The sequence below is a fragment of the Podarcis gaigeae genome, assembly GCF_964106915.1.
Source record: "Podarcis gaigeae genome assembly, chromosome: 6".
Lineage (NCBI taxonomy): Eukaryota > Metazoa > Chordata > Lepidosauria > Squamata > Lacertidae > Podarcis > Podarcis gaigeae.
This window is the reverse complement of record NC_139682.1, coordinates 59,767,197-59,790,094: the sequence shown is the minus strand read 5'-3', so window position 1 is coordinate 59,790,094 and position 22,898 is coordinate 59,767,197. Positions and strand designations below refer to the sequence as shown.

Genomic DNA, 22,898 nt, shown 5'->3' with positions numbered 1-22,898 from the left:
GCTGGAAGCCACATTTCTAAGTGTTCTACAGCTGATACGCAAATCATCCCATGTGCCAGAATCCAATTTTATTGGCTTCGTATAATAGTTACCACACTAGTTTAACTTTATTGCTTATTTACAGAAAAAAACATTGTTTTTCCATGGAATCTGTTGGCTAATTGCTATGTTACTTCACAGGAAAGGGTGTAATTAGACACTTACTAGTGTTACTGTTACCAAGTTAGCACTTGACAACTGTGTAATTTCTTGACACCACCATTTTATAGATTGTTAGGTGGGCCTCACTGCCTCCACCATTAGCTGATTTTTAACTTTTCACCTTCCTGGCACAGGCTGCTCAGAAGACAGGTGTGTGTTTCTGTCTATTTCATCAGTGATACTTTTGGCCTAGAGCAGGCTTTAGCACTATTAATTAAATTGGCATTTGAATGAGGAAGATTTTTCCTCTAGTGTCATTAACACCTCAATCTAAAATTCTTTGGCCATGATCCACAAATACTCAAGCACAAGAACTTGTGTGAACATCCAGGTTTGTCTTTCCTTTTATTACCTCAGAATTTTTTTTTAAGGGGGGCTGGCACGTGGAAGTGCTATGGGGGAGCTATGGGGAGAAGCCTGGATATTTCCACATGCCTTATTAATCTCTGTGGGTCAGACCCACTAGATGGACATAAAATGGCAGCAGTGAAATATATTTATCTATTCCAGTCATAGGAGCGAACTCCTAGGGGTTGAGGTCCCTTTGGTCCTCCAATAAAATATTTGAGGGGGCTGGACCCCCCCAAAGTTGATGGACATTGCCATTCAAATGGTGTGCGTGTGAATGATTATGTGGGGGACCTTACTTGCCCCACATATTTTATTCAAGTTGGCACCCCCTGATTCCACTTATTTATAAGACTGTGGAGATGCCTCTCTGACACGAGTATCGCTGCAGCTTACCTGTATGCTGATGAGGAGAGCAGGGGAGCAGCCGAGGTAGGGCTGTGTGAATGCGCAAAGGGAGCCAATCTGGTGCTCCTGCTTGTGTATGCATTCAGCCTCACACCCACATAAGCCAGTGTCACTGGTATAGGGAGCCTGGTTTTGCAGATTTGCACCTCCACACCGGTCACTACTGTTGTACTCTGAAAGTGAGAACATAGTACAGGAGTAGCTAACATCATGCCTTCCATAATTTATTGAACTACAGACCCCATCATTCTTGACCATTGGCCATGCCGATGGGATTTGTAGTCTAGCAACATTTGAAGGGCTACCCCTGGTTTAGCAATACACCCCTTTTTCTTGCCAGATATGGGTGTGCAGGAGAGAGACTTCCTCCTTAGAGTTCTCTTTCTTTCAGATGTTTGTCTCTGCCCATAACAATGCCGAAAACCTTTCTTAATGAGTTTGCTTTCAAATATAATTTCATCATTGTTAGAGGATTCAGGTTACTCTTCTCTATTTACTGCAAGGAAAGGAATATATATTCTGCAGTGCTTGGTGCTACAAAATCCTGATAGGTCTTAAGCATGTGGTTAAGTACTTTGTTGAACGGGAGCCCAGGGTAGGAATAAAACTTCATCTGGATCCTGAAATCCTAAAATTGCTCCCGCTGTACTTGCCTGATTCTATTCAGTGGGACTGGTGCCAGCATTGTGCTTTGAAAATTAGGCTATAAGGCTCCTTTGTGGCACTAGCATATTAGAACTTGGGTTTAAGGATATATCACAAAATCATCTGCTGGGTTTGCATGCTGTTTCCCATAACGTGGTCGGTTCCTGCTCTGAAAATCCTGGAGCTCCAGGTGTAGAAATGTGTTTGTGGGACAGGATAAAGGAACAAGGATGGGCTGGCAGGGGTGGAATGTAAAAATCTGGGCACCCTTGATGTTCAGAAGTCTTCTTGCTCTCTTCTGCCAAGTTACTGCCAATAAGAATTGAGTTAGATGCTCCTTTGTGGCGTCTTCATTCATAAGTCCATGCTAAACACTTTTACCCAAAATACAGGATTATATGAAAATGATCTGATTGGGAAAATGTCTGCTTAACCTTAGTAAATGTAAGAAAAATAAACAAATCACTGTTAGCACTGTAGATTTTGAAGGTTGCTGAAACCGTTAATATTCATTGAGATAATAGTCCATAATTGCTTCATGAGAAAGTAAGCTGTGACTTTTGGCTTCTAATTGTGTAAAGCTGGGGTTGATGTGGCAGGAAGCAGGTGCCTTGTGGATGTGAAAGGAGGAAGAACTAGGCCTTGTACTGTTAATGAGCCAGCATATGCTACTCCTTGTTTGAAGACCTGCAAAAGAAGACACCAGAGAGATAGCTCTTTGGTAGAAACTTCCTAGACTTGATGCATTCTTCTGTTGAGGATTTACAGTGGTAATCCTGCAATTTTTGGTGGAAACAGTTCATGTACAGAGCAAGTGTCTACAGCCACAACCTATAGTTGGCTGGGAAGTATTGCTGCAGACTCTGACAGTTCTTATGTGCCTATGGTAAAACAATACAAAAGCTACTTTCAACTGTAACATAGGACTTGTAGATTTAGATCTTATGCTTTTGACAGGTGTTTCCTTCAAGATCTGGAATATCCTCCTTCAGGATGATGGCCTTGAAGAGAACAATGAAGTGTTTAAAATAACACTGAACAAGCCTAAAAATGCAATACTGGGACGCAAGAGGGAACTGACTGTTGAAATTCTCGATCCAAAGGATGGTAAGACAGGTTGTTGAATACATCTTCAGGAAGAACCAACCAAGTCCTTGCGTTTCTGGCCCATCAAATTTCCAAGCGCCACTTTAGTGTGCTGAGGGTTTCTTCTCATTTCAGTCCTCTGATCAGCATCTTTCAGGATAGCCAGTGAGATTATTATAAATTGAGGTGGGAAACATTCACCCTGAGGGCCACATTTCCTCTCAACCTGCTTGGGTCCACAGCTCCCTTGACCAACTCCATTCTTTCTGCAGCACCCCTGTGGGGCTCAGGAGCCCAGTTATGTCACCCCTTGCCTGCAGAGCTGGCAGGCTCTAGGCCCTTTTCGAACAGCCTCCCTTGTGGAATGTTCCCTCAGCCTCTTCTCCTCTCCCCTCTCCTTGGGAGTCCTCTGGGGAGCCATTGCTGTTGCCCGTGATCTCTGAGCTGCCCCCCAAATAAGTCCCTCCTCACACTGTCCCACAGGGGCCTGGGAAGCACCCCCAGCCTCAGATGCACCATTCACCTGCTGAACGTGTAGCCAGGGGTGATGCAACAAACAGCTGTACTAGCTTTTGCATGAGTTTTCACTGCCAGTTTTTCTTCTTCACTCGGGCTTTGGACTGAATGTTCCTACTTGTATCTTGCATTTTGTACTTGTTTGGTTTGAAACCATTTCACTGCTGTGAATTTTAATTTGTGTAGTGTGTTGTTTTTTTTAACCTGTTTTGCTTTGGTAGGCATATTGCCTCAGAAGTGGCATATAAAATAAACAAATAGGGGAGAGAGAAAAGAAAGTTTGTAACTGAATTTTTAAAAAAGCTTTCCATCCAAAGTTTGCACGTTCCTGTCTCAACTCACTTCTTTTATACAGCTGTGATAGAATTTTGAAACCTTAAACTTCATTTAGAGTTTCCCCTTCTTCATGCAGCTGCTCTTCTGCTGAATCAACTTTTACTTAAACAATCCTTGACATTTTCCAATTTCTTTAAAAAAAATAAAAAAGTCTTCCTGCTAGAGGCACTCTGCACCTTCAATTACAGCCCGGGTAACAATTATTCTCCTTTGGCTTCAAACCACCTGAGTTCCCTCCTTAAAGTCACTTCCCTTCCTCTTCTCTCTCCTCCTCCTTCTGGCCCCATATGTTTGTTTTCAGCTGAAATTTCTTGAAGGCTGCTGATCCAGGTGTTTCTGTTAATACAGATCACTTATAATTGAATCAAGAAGAAAGAGCAACACAGCACCAGGCCTCTGACTCTCAAGACGCCTGAGGTCAAAACATGTTCTGGGACAGCGCTACCTTTCTTTAAAATGTCTGTCTTCCTTTTTATACTTTCAGCTGCTGGTCACCATTATCTTTAGCTGAATTGTAATGCCTTAAGAGTTTGCCACGCAGACTGACAAGAAGCGGGCAGTATATTTCATGTTTGGATATATAAATTCTCATGCTGAGATGAACTACCCACTGTTTTACTCTAGGAGACCCAGAGCGCCTGGTAATTCTGATGCTAAACCAAATTTCCAGCTGCCAGAAACAAAGGCATGGATGGACCCAATTTTGGGTCAAGAGTGACACCTTGTGGCCAACAGATTCCCTTCCCTATTCCTTTCTTGCGTGCACACTGGAACCACTTTCTTCAGTTGTCTTCCAGATTTTATATTTATGCATTTCTTTCACGTTGCTTGATTTAAAAAAGAGAAAAGAAAAGAAAAGAAAGAAACTCTTGACAATGTAGATTTTTTTGCATGACCCCTTCAATCCTAATCTTCGGCAACCTTCTCAGTCTGTCCTTGAAGGTTCCTAAAGTGACAATTGTAACCCGAGCTGACGTTGCAGTGGTGAATTTGAAAGCAAGACACTGTCCTGGCACAAAAAGCAGCACTGTTGTTTTGGGCTTTTGTCTGCAGCATCTGGCTTTGGGCCCTCTCAGAAATGAGTTCTCTGAAGATTAAGCTGAGATTGCAAAATTAATCTCATTTGTGGTTTATTTTAGATTTTGACCTTGAATTGCAAAGATTCAAAGACCACCATGTAGCAGCCTCTCAAGGGGTGCTGTTGTGGGGTCTCAACTCCTAAGTTTTCCACTCTTAAAATTTATTATCCAAAGAAAAGAAATCACTTGCAGAGGCTTCATGGCCTTTCATTTTCTTCACAGTTCAGCTCTCCTGTAACACAAAACCCAAAACCCTTCAGTCATTAATTTTGCTCGCTTGTGCTTCTAAACTCTGCTTTCCTCCTTGTTCATAATTAATTATTAGGCGACTGTGATTCTTCCACAACATCCCAAGATGGAGGCACTCAAAAGATGTTGGAAAGGACTAGTAGCAATTCAGGAAGTCTGCTGTCTGCCGGCCGTTCCCATAAAGCAAGCGAAAGAGCAGGTGTCCTTCGTGAAGAACATCTGAACAATAGGAATCTTCCCCATAATCATCATGGTTCTTTGGCCAGAGGATATATTCCACAGGCAGGACACCTGCCTGATCATGTAAAGATGGATTTCCAAGTTCTTGCTGATTCTAAGCATCAAGCAGTTCAACACAATCCTCCAATGGTATGTACAGCTAATATCTAAATATATACAAAGTGTAGCAATGACTTATGTAAGCTGGAAGCAAGTAAGCTGTAGGATAGTTATAGTGTCTGTATTCTTGAATTTTAATAGCTGAAGGGCAGGAATTATTTACAGTCCAGTCCTATACCTGCTGACTCAAATGGAAGCTCCATTCAGTTCAGTGGGACTTTCTTCTAGGTAACTGAGAATAGGATTTCAGCCACAGTCTACTTTAGTAAATGTACAAATCTGGAAACCTGATTGCTAGATCCAAAGTGATATAGCCCCATTGATTTAAGTGGGCCTCTTTTAATTTACACCAGCGAACAATGGAGCCAAATACATTTCCTCTACATTTTTCTTTTTCAGAAGCAAAACGGCCAGGATAATGATCCTTCAGTAGGAACAAATGTTATTACATAGCCTTCTCTACTACACGAGGGCAAAGAACGAAAAGATATCCTATTAATAACACTCCGTTTTCTTGCTGATGTTGCAAAATAGGCCGCCATAAAATTATGAATATCATTGCCTTTCTGGGTGAATTAACTACTTAGAAAAGTTGTAATGGGGGAACATGGAAGGATCTGCTAATGAAAGAGCGGAATGAAAAGGACGTACTCGGTGTTGTCCATTGCACGTACCTGCCAAAGTGGAGCCATTCCCTCAAGTATATATGATTAGTAATTACATTTTATGACTAAAAATTTACCAATGCTCTTAATGCCATTCTAAAAAATGTCATTAAGAGCCATGCCAACCCAAGAAAATGTTTGTAGCCCAAGAGGCTGCTTCACATTTATGTGAGATGTCACTAAACCAAAGATCAGAATAGGCAGGGCTGCAGGTTCGTAAATCATCCATTTATCTCTTTGAACAGGGAAAGTGAGGCGGCAGGGAGGAGAGGAGGTACCATAAAGCACCATTTTGTTCTTTTTCTACTGCTTTTCACTGCTTGTTTCCCTGCTCTATTACGTCACTGACACCTTCTTCCATGTGACACAATCCTAGCCAATCGGAGCCCAGACATTTCAGTGGTACCTCGGGTTAAGTACTTAATTTGTTCCGGAAGTCCGTACTTAACCTGAAACTGTTCTTAACCTGAAGCATCACTTTAGCTAATGGGGCCTCCTGCTGCTGCCGCGCTGCCGGAGCCCGATTTCTGTTCTTATCCTGAAGCAAAGTTCTTAACCTGAAGCACTATTTCTGGGTTAGCAGAGTCTGTAACCTGAAGCGCATGTAATCCGAGGTACCACTGTATGTAGTTAGCATGATGACACCATGAATCAAATTATCTAGCCACAGCAGCTATGTGACCAGTAAGCTAATTCAATTTTACCAGAATGCTTTCCTTCCTGTGAACAGACTTTGTGATAATGTCATGACCAGAGCAGGGCTGCAGCTGCCTTGTTATGAATACAGCCTATGGCCTGGAAGATTGCCAAAATGGGGCAGCACTTTTCAGAGGTGCTGAAAATGTTTGAGCTCCTCCCTCTAGCTCAGCCTAAAGTACAATGTTTGTATGTTTTTCACCTGCAAGGTCTTCTCAAAGCTAGCAACAAGCTGAAATGTTGAAGCAATGCCAGTCTCCAGGGCCCATGTGTCACAGTCATTACGTTCCCTCCAAACCTACTGATTAGGTAACAGTTTTGCACTTGACACTTGCAAGCTCTGGCGGTCCTATACTGAACTGAACAAGGATTAAGAGCAACCCTCAATCATGTGTAAGGCGGGGATGTAAATTGAGTGCTCAATATGCACCATAATTGGCCATTGTGCACATTCACCATTCGCCTCAAGGAGAATGTACATGCAGTTTATCCATGTGCACATTTCTTCATCAGTATATATGTACAGTGGCACCTCGGGTTAAGTACTTAATTCGTTCCGGAGGTCCGTTCTTAACCTGAAACTGTTCTTAACCTGAAGCACCACTTTAGCTAATGGGGCCTCCTGCTGCCGCTGCGCCGCCTGAGCACGATTTCTGTTCTTTTCCTGAAGCAAAGTTCTTAACCTGAAGCACTATTTCTGGGTTAGCGGAGTCTGTAACCTGAAGCGTATGTAACCTGAAGTGTATGTAACCTGAGGTACCACTGTAATCTCAACAGGCCTTGGAGAATGTGCCCATATGGACTGAATTTTTACATTCTCTGGCTATTATGCATAATCTCCAACAGGCCTTTGGGGCATGTGCTTAACTTACATTTCCCATAGCAGATATACTGAAGCGCAGTTTTATGAAATATCCCTGCAAAAATAAGTAGCACAATGCTACAGAAAAGTGAAGCTACTTGGGTCAAAAACTGAACCCAGGTCCAGAATTCCAGGCCATGCCGAAACTTTTACAATAATTGTTCAGCAGCAGTTCTTGGTGAAGTGAAATCCAGAATTCTCAGCTCCCATATACATAGAGTTGTCCTTGGGGGCAGCGGGGGGGGGGGGGATTGGGAGGGAGATGCACTTGCTCTTTATTTTTTCTTGATCATTTTCAGTACCAAGGAATTACACCAACAGGAGCTAGTGGACAATTCATCTTGCCATCTGCCGTCAGGGCAGCTGCTAGAGAGCCTGTGCCTGTTTTACCTTTTCACCTACAACACCAAAGTGACCTTCCTCAGAGAGATTTGGGCATGAAGAATGAACCTGTCCCATTACAGTCGAGTACAAAGCAGGTAGAATTGGCTTCCCAGGTTGTACGGCAGCAGGCGGGGATGGAATCCTGGGTGACAAGGGAAGGAGAGAGATATGTTCTCTAGAGTGCAGTGCATATTATAAATCATTATATTCCTTGCTGTATTTGAAATTATATAAAGGCTATAAATCCACAGCAGAATGTTTTCAGGGCAATCTGATGGTAGTGCCTCGGAGTCTCCCAACTAATTTTATTGCCTCTGCTAGAGACAAAGGATGGATTATCAATTAATCAGAACCCACTTTTTAATCCGCAATCAAGGTTTTCTTTTAACTACGGTGCAGTATCGATTTAATGCTTCAAGAACTGATTTCATGTCCTGTTCCTCCTGCCCTGAACTTTAATAACACTCATAGAAATACTTGTGTGAGTATGCAACAGGAATAAGGAACTTCCCTTCTGCTTCAGATGTTTGTATTATTGCAAACTTAAAACAATTCCTTATTGCCATTTAGTTGGATAGTGTATAGGCTTGAATTAAAATAGGTCCTTGCAAAAGTAGATTTAAGATCCTGTGACATGCCCGAGGCTACCTTTGAGCTTTGTGGCTGGCCAGAAATTTAGCCTTGCAGGTCCCCACATTTGAACATGACTGCATCATGTTGACTTTCAATTGTAGCCTTCTTAACTACTAGATTTTGCTAGAGTTGCTTGGGATTTGTTAGCAACTTCATTGTTCTGCTTCAAAGACCAACTAAGAGCACATTTGTATGAGTTTTTTGTAGGTCACGTTAGGGATGAGTGGTACACAGTTGGACTTGACATTTCTGTGGACATCTGTGGTATCTGCAAATCCAGGCCTGGTGTCTCGGGGTCAGGGTAGCCAACAAGTCCTATTAGACTCCAAATCCCATCATCTCTAATCATAATCCATTCTGGCTGGGGTTCATGAAAATTGTAGCCCATCAACATCTGAGGGGCACCACAATGGCTACCCCTGCTATAGGTCCTTGAGCGATATTTTTCCTCTTTTGGTGGGGAGGCAGCTTCTGGGCAGACCTCTTTTCTACCCTCAATTCCCTAAAGGAAAACTTGTCCTCTCAAATGCTATTATTGGACAATTGCATACTCAGCTCCCTACCAATCAGATCAAAATGTAGCTTGACTATTATAACAGAGATGAGATATTAATTAGGATTTCTAGTCCTGGTATCCTGACTATAAAAATTTAACAAGCTGTCAGAACTGAGTGCAGCTTTTATCCACACCATTTCACAACTTTAAAAGCTTGTTTAAGGTTTAAAAGAATCTTAACCCTCCAGTTCACTCATTCCTACTTATAAATGGCTCTATTAAATCAAAATCTCATGAGGAAGAGAGCAGCACTGAATCAAATTAAAGCCAAAGTTTCCCATATCTTTATCGCCAAATGCTTATGAACAATTGCAACCCAAAAGCTAAGAAATATCACATCACTACATCTGCATTTCTGCTCAGTGTTAGGCTCCTTATTCAATAAGATTTAGGCAATCATTAAGCCCAAATGAGAATTTCAACTGTGCCGCCCAATCCTACACATGTTCACTTGGAAGCAAGTACAACTGAGTTTAATGGGTCTGCTTTCAAATAAATCCACAAAGGATCCTGCAACTATGGACCAAACTAGACAATACATGGGAGAGCTGCGACTCAGCCATACTGTTTTTAATTTAAATATAGCCCAAAAATGTGATCACGGCAATGTTAGGACAGGAGGTGCTTGATCCTTTCCCTGTTAACGCCCCCCCTTGCAAAATCACCTCCTTGTTTGCTTTTCTCCCTTTAGGGAAAAAATGCAGGGGCTCACAGGAAAAGCTCATAATCAGGCCTAACACACAGCTGTGAGGGAAATAAAGAGAGCCTACTTCACTGCTTCAGGGACGTGGGTGGCACTGTGGGTTAAACCACAGAGCCTAGGACTTGCCGATCAGAAGGTCGGCAGTTCGAATCCCCGTGATGGGGTGAGCTCCCGTTGCTCGGTCCCTGCTCCTGCCAACCTAGCAGTTCGAAAGCATGTCAAAGTGCAAGTAGATAAATAGGTACTGCTCCGGCGGGAAGGTAAACGGCGTTTACGTGCACTGCTCTGGTTCGCCAGAAGCGGCTTTGTCATGCTGGCCACATGACCTGGAAGCTGTATGCCGGCTCCCTCGGCCAGTAAAGTGAGATGAGCACCTCAACCCCAGAGTCGGCCACGACTGGACCTAATGGTCAGTGGTCCCTTTACATTTACCTACTTCACTGTCTCAGTTGCATCCTTGAGGAACTGCCCAGCAAAGTTGTTCCCTACAGTCCAGAGACTGGTTATTCCTGACCTCTGGAGTACATGGTAACCAAATAGCTAAATGATTTGAGGATGAGGTTAGTTGGCTCTACAGTGACTTAGACACTGCTACTGCAGCAGTGCCAGTTGAGGTATCCAATGCAATGTTAAGCCCAGTGTTGTGGGACCAGCTCCAGTTAATGTGACCTGATGATAAGGACAGGTTACTTGCAGTGATGCACCCAGCCAACACCTCAGTAGATGTTTGCCTATCCTGTTGTATCTATCTACTCAGCTACCCACCCATATGCTTTTTTATTGTTATTATTCTTTGTATGATTCTTGTAAACCACTCTATTTTTCTTTTATGAAAAGTGGTTTATAAATATGTTTATAAATGAATGAAAATAAAACATTTCAATGTGCTGTCTCTCCTTATGCACATGCACATCTAAATGTTGCATCTTTATTTCTCACTTAGACATGCCAGCCAACTTGTACTTTTCACACGTCTGTAAACTGCTTCCATACCTATCTTAAGAGGCATGAAATGGGAAGCATAATCTGAGAAGCCATATGTGCCCATTTATGCTCCTCAAAAGAGCAAGGGTATTTTTTTGTGGGAAAGAGATCAGGCATGAAGTTCATCAGCGATGTATAATCATACTGTTTTGGGTCTATTTCCCCCTTCTTAGAGAACGAAATCCAGGAAGTGCCCTTCCAGTTGGACGCTCAGAGACAAGCACTGCTACATTTTGAGCTCCATTAGAAATGCATCCTGGGACAGTGCTGAAAAAGCCTGCAGGAAATGGTATGGGAATCGTCAAAAGAAAATGGTTGTCACTGATCACTCATTTGTTGAGGTTTGGCCATCTGTGAATGGATTGGAGCACCAATGGTGACAGATCTTTTTTGGACTCAGGGCTGCAATGAGGGCTGCAATAGTTGGCATCCCTCACACACACACAAAAAAAATTCTATTTAAAGAACATGTTTGGAAGTCTTGAGTAGGAGTGGTTACAAAAACATTTGGCCTCAGAGAATTATATACAGTGGTACCTCCATTTTCGAACGTAATCCGTTCCGGAAGACCATTCGAGTTCTGAAACGTTTGAAAGCCAAAAACTCAATATGGAAGCCTCAAAAGGGAAAACTCAATACAGAGGCCATGTGGCATGTTTGACTTGTTTGAAAACCAAGCATTTCGTCAACGGAGAAGTTCAAAAACTGAGGTACCACTGTATGGGTGGAGTAGAGCTTTTGCATCATAATATTATAGCAGTGAACCTATGGAGAAAGTCAATAATAAGTCATCGTTAGTATTTTTAACAAATATGAATACTTGAAGAAAACTTAGGAGGAACAAAATAATTTTTGGGCATCATAACATGGGACCCATGTGAGTACAAAACAAAAATGTGGGCTCAAAACCCTATTGAAGAGGTAGATACTATTTTAGAGTATGTTTGCTGATATCTAACAGAGGGACAGAATGGGTCGGAATGTTGGGATTTCCAAAGGAATCAATCAAATACAACAGGGCCACCAAAAGTACTGCTTTCTTTCACCACATAAGTCTATAGTGGAATACATGCTTTCAAAGCAGGAAGATTATGGCTTCATTCGTATTCCTGAGACCCTGGAGAGAATAGGTAAAAGTGGTCTAGTTGGACAATTAGTATGGCCTACTGTTAAGCAGTGTTTCTGTGTTGCTGCTGAAAGGAAACAAAGAAATCTGATTGAAAATCGTATTGGTATATCTGCCTAGGAACAGTAACACCATTTGATTAAAATTCAGGTTTAACACATTCTTATTTTATTTATTGAATTTATATGTCGCCCTATACCGGGCACCCCCAAACTTGGCCCTCCAGTTGTTTTGGGACTACAGTTCTCATCATCCCTGACCACTGGTCCTGTTAGCTAGGGATGATGGGAGTTGTAGTCCCAAAACAGCTAGAGAGCCTAGTTTGGGAATGCCTGCCCTATACCCTATAAGGGCCCCTCCAGATGTCGTTTTGTGTGTGTGCATGATTATTTGTGCTTGTGGTATTGGGGCAGTTATAGGTGATTCCCCTTTCATAACTGTTTGTGCCCATTCAGGACACAACTTCATTTCTAATCAGTGTGTGTCCTGTAACTTCTTGCTGAAATCCTGTAAAATTTTATACTGCAAATTTTCTGGTAGAGTTTTTATGTTCCACTTTCTTGTGCCACTCCAGACCACAATAATGCAGTAACATTGCACAGGAACCACAGAACAGCTTTAAAAAGCAGAGTGATGTGCAGTTTAAAAACATACCCAGCAAACCATTTCCAATGCAATGAAAATAATAACACAAAGTAATTTTGTTTTCCCATATGTGATGAGTCCCACCCCCCAAAGGCAGCCCACTATTTAATTGACTTTGTTTTAATCCACTTTCCTGAAGGTGTTGAGCTTTTTGCCCTATAACAGGCATCCTAATATTCCGTGTAACTGGTTAAAAACCCCATGAGCATTTATGGTCTGTAGTTTTCATGCTTGCTGACAAACTGGAAATTGAAGTGGACAACAAGGGAATGGTTTAGTCACACTTGTTAATAAACTCCCCACTCCAGCATGAGGCTGGTCTGACCTTGCATTGAAAGCCTTTGAGGATAGTTATGAAAATAGTTCCACTAAACTGAAACAAAATATGTTGGCAAATCTATTGCCCGGAAAGAACTGGAAGCAAATGAAGGCCTGAAACTGTATATTTCCGTAGTTAGAATGTTGTGTTGTTTACAGTACCTCATAAGAACTGAAGAACATTTTTCTTGTTTTGTTTCCTTCAAATGTTTTCCATAAAGAGAAATATCTGTGAAGCTTTAACTTTTTTATTAGATTCAAGCAGGAAAGGGAGAGGATGTGAGGTTTAAAACAACAACAATTGGACACTGCTTTATTCCATCTCTTAAGAAAAAAAATGCCTTAAGAAAAAGAGTAATAAATGAAGTAAATTGGGGACTTCTAAAGAGGAGAGAAGGACTAATCATAATTGCTTGATGGATAAATTACAGCAATGTGGTCTACATTAAATTGAAAAGTAAACAGCAAGAGCAAGCAGTTTGGGTTTCTTTTTTTGCTGGGAAATGCATTCACAGGAACAGTGCAACCCTAAGCAGGTCTATTCAGAAGTATGTCTTGTTGAAATTCAATGGTGCTTAATCCCAGGTAAGCGGGGTAATGATTGCTGTCATGATATACCGGTATATAAACAATGCAAAATACCTTTTTCCAATGACTATTTAAAACAGGGGGGGGGGGACCTGTTTGGAAGGTTCAGGGTCACTTTCTCCACTAGAATAGCAACAGTACAGTGTAGTAGCTTAAAGTTGAACAATGTTATAGTTTGTAATTCTATGTGCATCAGGAATTATCATGCTACATTAGAGGGTTGGGAAAGTTAGTTTTTTTGTACTATGAAGCATTGCCCATAAAGTTGAGATGATTCAGCAATGCCAGATATATTTCTTATGAATTGGAATAATGTGGTCAGATCTGTCTGTCTGTCTACTGGAGATGACTAGAAAATCAACAGCAATTCTAAATTATGAAAGTGTATCACATTATCTTCCTTAGAATTCCAGTAAGAAAAATGCATTTTCAAATTAAAGTTAAAAGACTGGGCAAAAAACTTACACAATGTGTAGTATACCTTTTATGGAATAAGTTTTACAATCTGTGACCTTCAGAATTACAGAATATGTTGTCCTTCTGATGATTCCTACAGAAGTAAGGCCTATTTGAATGTTATGTTATGCAAATAAGATTCATTATTAAAAAGCCATAATAACAAATGTTCTGCTCTCCAAAGGTCAAACAGGCAAGGCACAAGATGAATGTACAGTGGTACCTCGCAAGACGAATGCCTCGCTAGACGAAAAATGCGCAAGACGAAAGGGTTTTTCATTTCTTGAATTGCTTCGCAAGACGACTTTCCCTATGGGCTTGCTTCGCAAGGCGAAAATGTCTTGCGGGTTTGCTTCCTTTTTCTTAAAGCCGTTAATACCCAGGGAATCCGCGCTCCACAAGACGAAAAAATTGCAAGACGAAGCAACTGGCGGAACGAATTAATTTTGTCTTGCGAGGCACCACTGTATTTCCTTTCCTGTGACATGAGTGAAGATGGGATTGGAAATGTTATTCTCTACAATCAGCCACTTAAAACACATTACAGTACCTTTTGATTGCATAAATAATCACACTGAAAGTTAGTATCCCACACCTGGCGATTTTGCTCTAAAATACCTAAGGTTATTTAATCTTATATAGTTTCAGAACATTGAATGACTGCTATAAAAGACAATACACATTCCTTGAATGAACTGAAGTGCCAGCCCAAGCCTATATTTTCTATTGTTTTCTCTTTTGTTTAAAGCTATGACATGATAGCTCCCATTTGTCAGTGCCCATGTAACAGATAACAGATTTCCTCACCCACCCTCAAACAAACCCAGTAGTGACTGGGTATCATTGTTATGCTTTGTTGTCTCATATACAGGTCCCAGGGCCATTTAGCCAGTGTTCATTCCTCAAGGGAGATGGCATGGCTTTGGAAATTTGCCAATAAGCAGCCATTTTGGATTGGTAAGTAAAAAAAAACACAACCTATTCAGGATACCGTGGCATATGCCTTTGCTGTACTTCATTCAATAAATCTAAAAACTTGAGACATGGGAAACTTGTGGTTTCATTCTGTAAAGACGGTTTTGCTACAGATCTAGCAGACCATCATATTTGGTCACAAAATAACTTTATACATCTTTATTGAATCTTTGTACAGAAGCAGGGTGTTTTGATTTCACAACTAATCAAAAGGGGGGGGGAATCTCCCCGGCTAAACCTGCCACTTCATTCCCTTTCAGATTTGGCAGCTGTTCAACTTCTCTTAGGGGACGCAGGTGGCGCTGTGGGTTAAAGCCTCAGCGCCTAGGACTTGCCGATCGAAAGGTCGGCGGTTCGAATCCCTGCGGCGGGGTGCGCTCCCGCTGCTCGGTCCCAGCGCCTGCCAACCTAGCAGTTCGAAAGCACCTCCGGGTGCAAGTAGATAAATAGGGACCGCTTACCAGCGGGAAGGTAAACGGCGTTTCCGTGTGCGGCTCTGGCTCGCCAGAGCAGCGATGTCACACTGGCCACGTGACCCGGAAGTGTCTCCGGACAGCGCTGGCCCCCGGCCTCTTGAGTGAGATGGGCGCACAACCCCAGAGTCTGTCAAGACTGGCCCGTACGGGCAGGGGTACCTTTACCTTTACCTTTACAACTTCTCTTAAGGCTTATCCTATCCATGTTTACTTAGAATTAAATCCCATGGTATCAGCAGGACTTGTTCCCAAATGTATATGCCCAAGATTTCCCCAAAGATTCCAGCTGTAATCCTATATGCACTTACCCATTGATTTTAATTGGACTTCCATCTGGGTGGATATGTATACCATTGATCTGTCGGTATTGCAGCAAACTGAGGTGATTTGGAATGCCATGCAAATACACTTTACTATATTGAATCTGACCAGTGCTCAATTCCATATAGCCCAGAGACCTCCCTTTTGTGACTGGCAATAGTTCCATCATTTCAGGCAGAGAATCTTTGACAGTCCTGTTATCTGAGATCGTTTTAACTGGAAGGGCCAGGTTTTGACCTTTGACCTTATACATGTAAGGCTTGAGCTCTGCTTCTGAGCTAGATTTCATTTCTTTTCCTAACTAAAGTTGACCTATTTTTTGGAAGCATGAATCTGCCACCAGCAGGTCATTTGCATCTGCTGTTGGGTAAAAGAATGCTGAAATCAAAGAGTCTGTCCTATGAATAATTGTATTGATGGGGCTTAATACAATTCCTGTAGCATTGCTTTATAGGCAGTGAATTTCACAATTGCCGGGTCTCCAATTTCAGGATTAAACGAAGGTAAAACGGGCACCTGGATGTGGAGTAATGGCCGACCAGTGACTTTCCATAACGTCAAAAGCGGGCCGGAGCTAAGCAAGACTGCTGAACAGAAATGTGCTTTTGTGAAAAAGCAGAAGAAATGGGTTGCAAGGCTATGCAGACAAAGGCTGAAAGGAAGATATATTTGTTCCCTTCCTTCATTAACTGACACTTCTCTCGAAAATACAAAAAATGGTTTAGCTCTTAGGTAAAGTTGGCAAGAAAATTGCACAAGATTATTACCAGGAGATGAGGAGAAACAAGGCTACAACAAATTCTAGCCATGAAGTCATGCAAGACACTCATTGTAAAACTGCTTTGGAAAACATCTCAAAGGAGAAACGTAAAGATTCTCAGTACATCAGTACTCATTTCTCGCCAGATTCTGCATATTCAAAGATTTACAAGTTGCTGAAGACAGCAAACATCTTTGCAATGAGCAGTATTGGAAAGGGTTGTTTTGTGTTTCTTTGTTTTTGAGAACATCCGTTTACATCTGTGTAGATCCAGATAGCAGTGGGCCAGAAATTAGGCTTAGTATTAGTCTTGCTGGTGGCCGTATCTCATAAAAAAATGAAAGTTATGCTGATATTCATGCTTCAGTGAAACAGAAGAGCATGAAGCCACAGGACAGAAAAAATAATGCTATTCAAATATAAAAGAAAAAAATGTTCATAAGTTAAGAATGGGAAATACTGAAACTAATATTTTAGTTAAGTATTAGCCTCGAGGTTTACCTGCTATTTTGGATAACTGTTAGCTTGGTGGTTTATATTTCCATGAAACATGCATAGAAGGGGGAATAAGATCTTGCGCAGCCATGTCTTCTGACCACACCTCCAATCCCTTGCTTTTATCATAACCTGTGAAACAGTCTACAGCCACAAACACTGTGAATGTGTTCTGGGACCATAGCTATTCAAGAGTCTCATAGTATGTATAACCCCCCCCCCCATTTTTTACAAACCTAATATGTGCATAGGCTGTCTTTTTATATACTTATTTGAAATAGAAATGCCAACTAAAGTAAAAGGGATATCTAGAATGGAACAGTGCAGAACAAATTTCCATACCAAATAAAGTATAACAGATCAACATCACAAGGTCCCAAGCACCACAAATGGGTTTATATTATCCTGCACCTTGTTGCTCCAGAAATGGCTTGGTTTCTCTCTAAAAACATTACCTTCCTGTCTACCTTCTCTGGTTCTAACCATAGATTAATGCAGGAAGGCAAGACCTCCCTTTACATAAATTATTTTTCTTTCTCGTTGGAAGTCAGCATTGTACACAAGCAGTTTGGCTTCTGGTTAATCATAAGAGTGGTGGGGCTCTGCATTTTAATCCTAAACCAATTATCAGGATTTGCTAGTGCACCATTAGATTCCAAGGAATAAAACTCAAGGGCAACACAAAGGTCTCAGACAGGAGCTCAAAGCTCAGTCTGTGTCTTGCTGAAGGTGAAATCCCAGACTTTGCAATTTGGTAATTAAAAAAAATAAACACAAGACTGCCTGCCGCATCCCAAACACACAAGTATCAGAGGCAAGGATCTCAGTTTAATTTCAATTTCAATTGGTCGTATGGCATTCTTTCCTTTTAATAAATAGGCATATTTAGTGAGATTTTAGGGCTTCAAAATACCATAAGAACATAAGAGCCGTGCTGGATCAGACCAAAGACCAAAGTCCAGCATCCTGTTCTCACAGTGACCAATCAGATGCCTATGGGAAGCCTATAGGCAGGACCTGAGTGCAATTTGATCATAGTGTCAGCTTCCATATTATTGGCTCCTGATACATGGAAATGCAAACTGCTAACATTTAAGACACCTGAAATTTAACTGCAAATCAACTTTGAAATAGGCTGAGGATCAAAATTGAAACAGCACCCAATAATGCTTTATAAAGGTAAAGGGACCCCTGACCATTAGGTCCAGTCGTGGCCGACTCTGGGGTTGCGGCACTCACCTCGCATTATTGGCCGAGGGAGCTGGCATACAGCTTCCGGGTCATGTGGCCAGCATGACTAAGCCACTTCTGGCGAACCAGAGGAGCGCACGGAAACGCCAGAGCGGTACCTCTTTATCTACTTGCACTTTGATGTGCTTTCAAACTGCTAGGTTGGCAGGAGCAGGGACCTAGCAACGGGAGCTCACCCCGTTGCAGGGATTAGAACCGCTGACCTTCTGATCGGCAAGTCCTAGGCTCTGTGGTTTAACCCACAGCGCCACCCACGTCCCTGGAATAATGCTTTATAGCTGACTATTATATACATAACTGCAGTGCTTTTTTCCTGGGGTACTCAATGTTACCCAGAACTAGCACCCTTTCCCTGCATATCTGCATATACTGAGGTAGTGGATTGTTCTGCCCTTTATCATCGATAAGAAATGAAACTCAGGGCAGGTCATGAGATAAAAGGAATTAGGCTATGAGATTATGAGGTTATGAAAACAGGTTTTGCTCTTAGTGGGCTTCCAATCATTTCAGTGGGACAAAGTAAATAACCTTTAATCTATCACACATTGTATTGCATTGGTGGGGGGAACCTGCCTTTGGCACTGGGGTCACAAGGGGGAGTTTGCAAGTTCAGCTCCAACCCCCATGGCGTCCCCAAATTAATCTCTCTGGGGTTTTTCCTATTTAAAGGAGGGGCTACAATTTATCTTATGCGGGCGGTAGTGAACAGAGGGCCCTGGATTTGCCTTCAAGGGCAGCCATGTCTGTAGTAGGGTTCAGTCCCTCTGGCCTACCTGCAAAAATTAGAGCAACATTCAAACTGAATGAACGATTTATGGCAGTCCTTTTAATGGGTTCTGTGATACCAATTATATGGCTGAAAGGGCCATATAACATATGAAACAGGCAAAGCTACTTGATCTCAGATTCAGTTATTAGTGAGATAGGTGATAGTGACTTTAGCAAACTACAATGATAAAATAATGGAAATTTGAAAATCAGTAATGAATTCACCACATATATTTGGCCAATGCACCATACATTTAAATTCAATTTCATAGCTATGGACTGTGAAGACAATTTAATTCTATTCAGTATGTTATACAATTCTATTCAACATGTTATACACTTACCAGTAGACAGATGTGGTGTCAATTTTATACTTACCAGCAGATGTGCTGTTAACTGCCTATTCTGGTAATACAATATGCAATGTAAAGCCCCTCAGATAGAAATTTATATAAGAGTTGAAATTGCCCCCCCCCCTTAAAGCTGCAAATCACCAGAAGATACAGTAAAATTAACATATCATCTCTATTATTACTTTGTGGGACTTTTCATCTTGTTGAATTGCAGTTTTGAAGCTGAAAAAAGTCCAATCCTGCAACTATTAAATAACTGCATCAAATTACTTGTGTCTACTCATGCTAGGAAGACGACTCCACTTTCTATAACATAATTTGGAGGGGAGGAACTGCCAAGGTGGTCTTTGAAACAAAACATATTCAGATTCAGTTTCTTCACATGTTCTAGGTTCATGAGGCTTAGCCTGAAAATGGCTACTCTAAAATGTAAATCAGAGGTATGCATATGATGTGGGTTAGAACTCATGAATTTCACCATAGGGGAGATGTAAGAGGTACCACTATGTACAAGAACCAGGGAAGAAAATGTGGGTAACACTCTTGTATACCGCACATCTCTGTAAAGTTAACTTGAAAGTTATATGGTAAAGAAAACAAGAAACAACCATTGATTTGAGCACTGGATGCTGAAATGCACCTCTAAACCTAAAAAATGCTAAATACAGTATGGATAGGATCACATTCAATATGCATACATATGCATACATATGCATATATACATATGTATTTTTTCAGATCTGTGGCACTGAAGCAATAATCAGAGTCCAGATTTGTGCTCACATTCATTAGCAACATGGGTTGCAAATCCCTATTTGTTCTTTACTGCATGTTGAAAATTTACAGGCCCACAATCAGCTCAGGAGGAGTTGAGTGTAATGCTTATTTTGCATTTATGCTGGCCAGCGTGAATCATATCATGTGAATTGGATGCTATATTATCTTTGGCGATGCAATGTGATTCTTCTTTACACATGAATGACTATTTAATTTGCAGTACTTCTACAGGGTCTGATAGGAAAGAATATAGTATTTTAACATATTTATCATCTCCAATGAATGAGAATTCTTACTAAACTGTTTATCAGGTAAGTGGATCCTGTAAAGCTGAATCTGCTTCCAGATTTCTGAGTCCCCAAGGTATATCAGATAATTTATCTGGTAGGATTATGTTGATGTATTTATCAATCTTTAAAAATGAACACAGACATATGAAATGACACCTGTTGACAACTAAATTGCAATGTGAACCCTGGGTTAAATATTCTCCATTTAGGTTATTTGCATGAGAATGTACGGGGCTGTTAGGTCAGACCAATAGTTCATCTAGCTCTGCATACTGACAGCATAGGCAAACTCAGCCCTCCAGATGTTTAGAGGCTCCAATTCTCATCACCCCTGACCACTGGTCCTGTTAGTTAGGGATGATGGGAGTTGTAGTCCCAAAACATCTGGAGGGCCGAGTTTGCCTATGCCTGGCATACTGTTTTCAACAGTGGTCAGCCAAATACGTCTGGGAATTGTACAGGTACAGTGTGGTGGAAATGACGTTCCACTTTTGCTTCCTGTCTAACAGCTTTTGACAGATTCACCTTCCATGAATTCACCTAATACCGGGAATTGGGGAACCTGTAGATATAGGGTTGAGCCCCAGCAAATATACCCAGTGGTCAGGGATGATAGACATTTCAGTCCAGCAACATCTGGACAGTCCTATCTGGCCTAATTTTTTTTAAGAAGTCATTTAAGATATTAAGAATTCAGGTGCGCCCTGTCCTGTGCATCTTGCAAAATGCATCATGGCTCCAGGGATGTAGTTGTAATTTTGGAAGCTCATCATTTGCTCCCGGTGGCAAGAGTACCACAAAGCCTGTGTACCTCAGGCTGCTAATCCCATCAGCATTATAAAAGAATCATTAATATCCCATATTCATAATCACACTAATGGATGGCATGCATGAGGAGCATGCATTATTAAAGGGAGAGTTCTGAATGTGTTGTAGGAGGGGAATTCATTTTTGACTGACAGTCATGTAAACCAAACATCCATATCCTTCACGGTTTCAATTTGGCAGAATGATCTTGGTGTTATAGCCCAGAGCGAAAACTCTACCGAACAGGTTTAGACTATTACATTTTAATCTCCCTTGCTACATTTCATTCACTTTCATAATTTTCTTTCCTGCCACCCTCTGAAAGGAAATCTTCTCATGGTTCTTTCCTTTCATTAGTGAAATCATAAAATAATAATAATACATTGCACTTAACATCTATCAACAGTGCCCATCACTCTGATATATGTACAGTCCCCCCAACCTCACACAGAAATGACCAGTCAGTAAAGTTTCCGAATATTTAAAAGGTCAAAGTACTACAAGGCTCTATTATTTTCACTTAGAAATATATGAGACATAAAAATGGTAGTGGTGGGAAGGATGTAAAATGGAACATATTCCCTTGATGGCCCCAGCACTGTCACCATGTAATTTTTTTTACCCCTCAATCTATTTTTATTTTTTAAACACCCTATTTTAAGAGAATTATAATTAAATAGGCATATAGGCCCTCAGCAAAATGCACATTGGTAGTAACATAAAAATGAGAATATTCTTAGAGGTGTCCAATATAATAAATACATCAACCATGAGAATATCAAATACAAAAGTTAACATTAAAAAGGGCTCTAGAAAGCCTAGGCTGTATTTCACTAATAATGGATGTTACACGACACTTCTATTACACTAGTTGCACTTGCTGTATTAACTGTATACTTGTAGTCTAACTCAGGGTTCTTCAACCTTGGGTGTCCAGATGTTGTTTGACTATACGTCCCATCATTCCTGACCATTGGCTAAACTAGTCATGGGTGTTGTAGTCCAACAATCCCGAACTCAGGCACAGCCAGGTCCTCTGGCTACCTGATTGGCTGATTCAAAACTATGGGCTGGCTGGCTATTGTGCCCTCCTTTGCGGCCAGTTGGGGGAATTCTCCAGCAGCTGATCACACAATGGAGAGCCATTTTGTTCTGTGGAGCCAAGGGCCTGCCATGAGGGGCTGCAACTGCCACCTACCCAAAGACTGGGTAAGCAGCCATTATCGTCTAACAGCATCTGGGAGACCCAAGGTCAAGGAACAATGGTCTACACAACCTTTCTTCCTTTCTATTAATGGTAGCCATGCTTGCACAACACATATTTTCCCACCTGATGCTCTGTGTTACTTTCCTGTGAGAAGCTATTTGCCACACTTTTGCACTTCATCGCATCAGACTCAGTGATATGCTTTCCTGCTGCCTTATATAATAAATGTTCTTCACATCAAGATAATGCAGTGTTGCTTTGGTCTCTGCTTTTATACAGTGTCAAGTTATGGTGTGAATAAGCTTGCTGTACAGAAGTCCAAATCCCTGTTAATTAAGCCACAATAATATCTACTGTTGCCTTGAGACAGACCCAATTTATTTTTTCAGCAAAAGAATGTTTTGTGTTTGTATTTTTTCCTTTGCACATCCATTAGTGCTGGAAGCATTTGCAACATTAATTGGTGACCTGTGTCTTGAACATTATTTTTTTTATGCTGTGAAAAGAAATATAAAGGAATTAAGGCATTCTTTGGACTTAAAGAACAACTCTGTGTGTCCTTAAGTGGCTCTCTTTATTAATATGATATGGCAAA

General features: G+C 41.3%; 1 protein-coding gene across 3 annotated transcripts in view; it reads left to right on the top strand.

Annotated features, from left to right (window-relative positions):
• Positions 1 to 22,549, top strand: part of LOC310846366 (FRAS1-related extracellular matrix protein 1-like) — a 115,605-nt gene extending 93,056 nt beyond the window's left edge. The window contains exons 31-38 of one of the 3 annotated variants that reach the window (XM_083742732.1): positions 2,560 to 2,709; positions 4,945 to 5,237; positions 7,730 to 7,909; positions 10,864 to 10,979; positions 14,695 to 14,780; positions 16,087 to 17,818; positions 17,865 to 18,029; positions 18,380 to 22,549. In XM_083742732.1, the coding sequence (XP_083598858.1) occupies positions 2,560 to 2,709; positions 4,945 to 5,237; positions 7,730 to 7,909; positions 10,864 to 10,979; positions 14,695 to 14,780; positions 16,087 to 16,331 (1,070 nt within the window). In that variant the 3' untranslated portion in view covers positions 16,332 to 17,818; positions 17,865 to 18,029; positions 18,380 to 22,549. Of the gene's footprint in view, positions 1 to 2,559; positions 2,710 to 4,944; positions 5,238 to 6,777; positions 7,021 to 7,729; positions 7,910 to 10,863; positions 13,433 to 14,694; positions 14,781 to 16,086; positions 17,819 to 17,864; positions 18,030 to 18,379 lie in introns of those variants that run through there. The other 2 variants (XM_083742733.1, XM_083742734.1) reach the window with 2 other exon arrangements.
• The last annotated feature ends 349 nt before the right edge of the window (positions 22,550 to 22,898 follow it).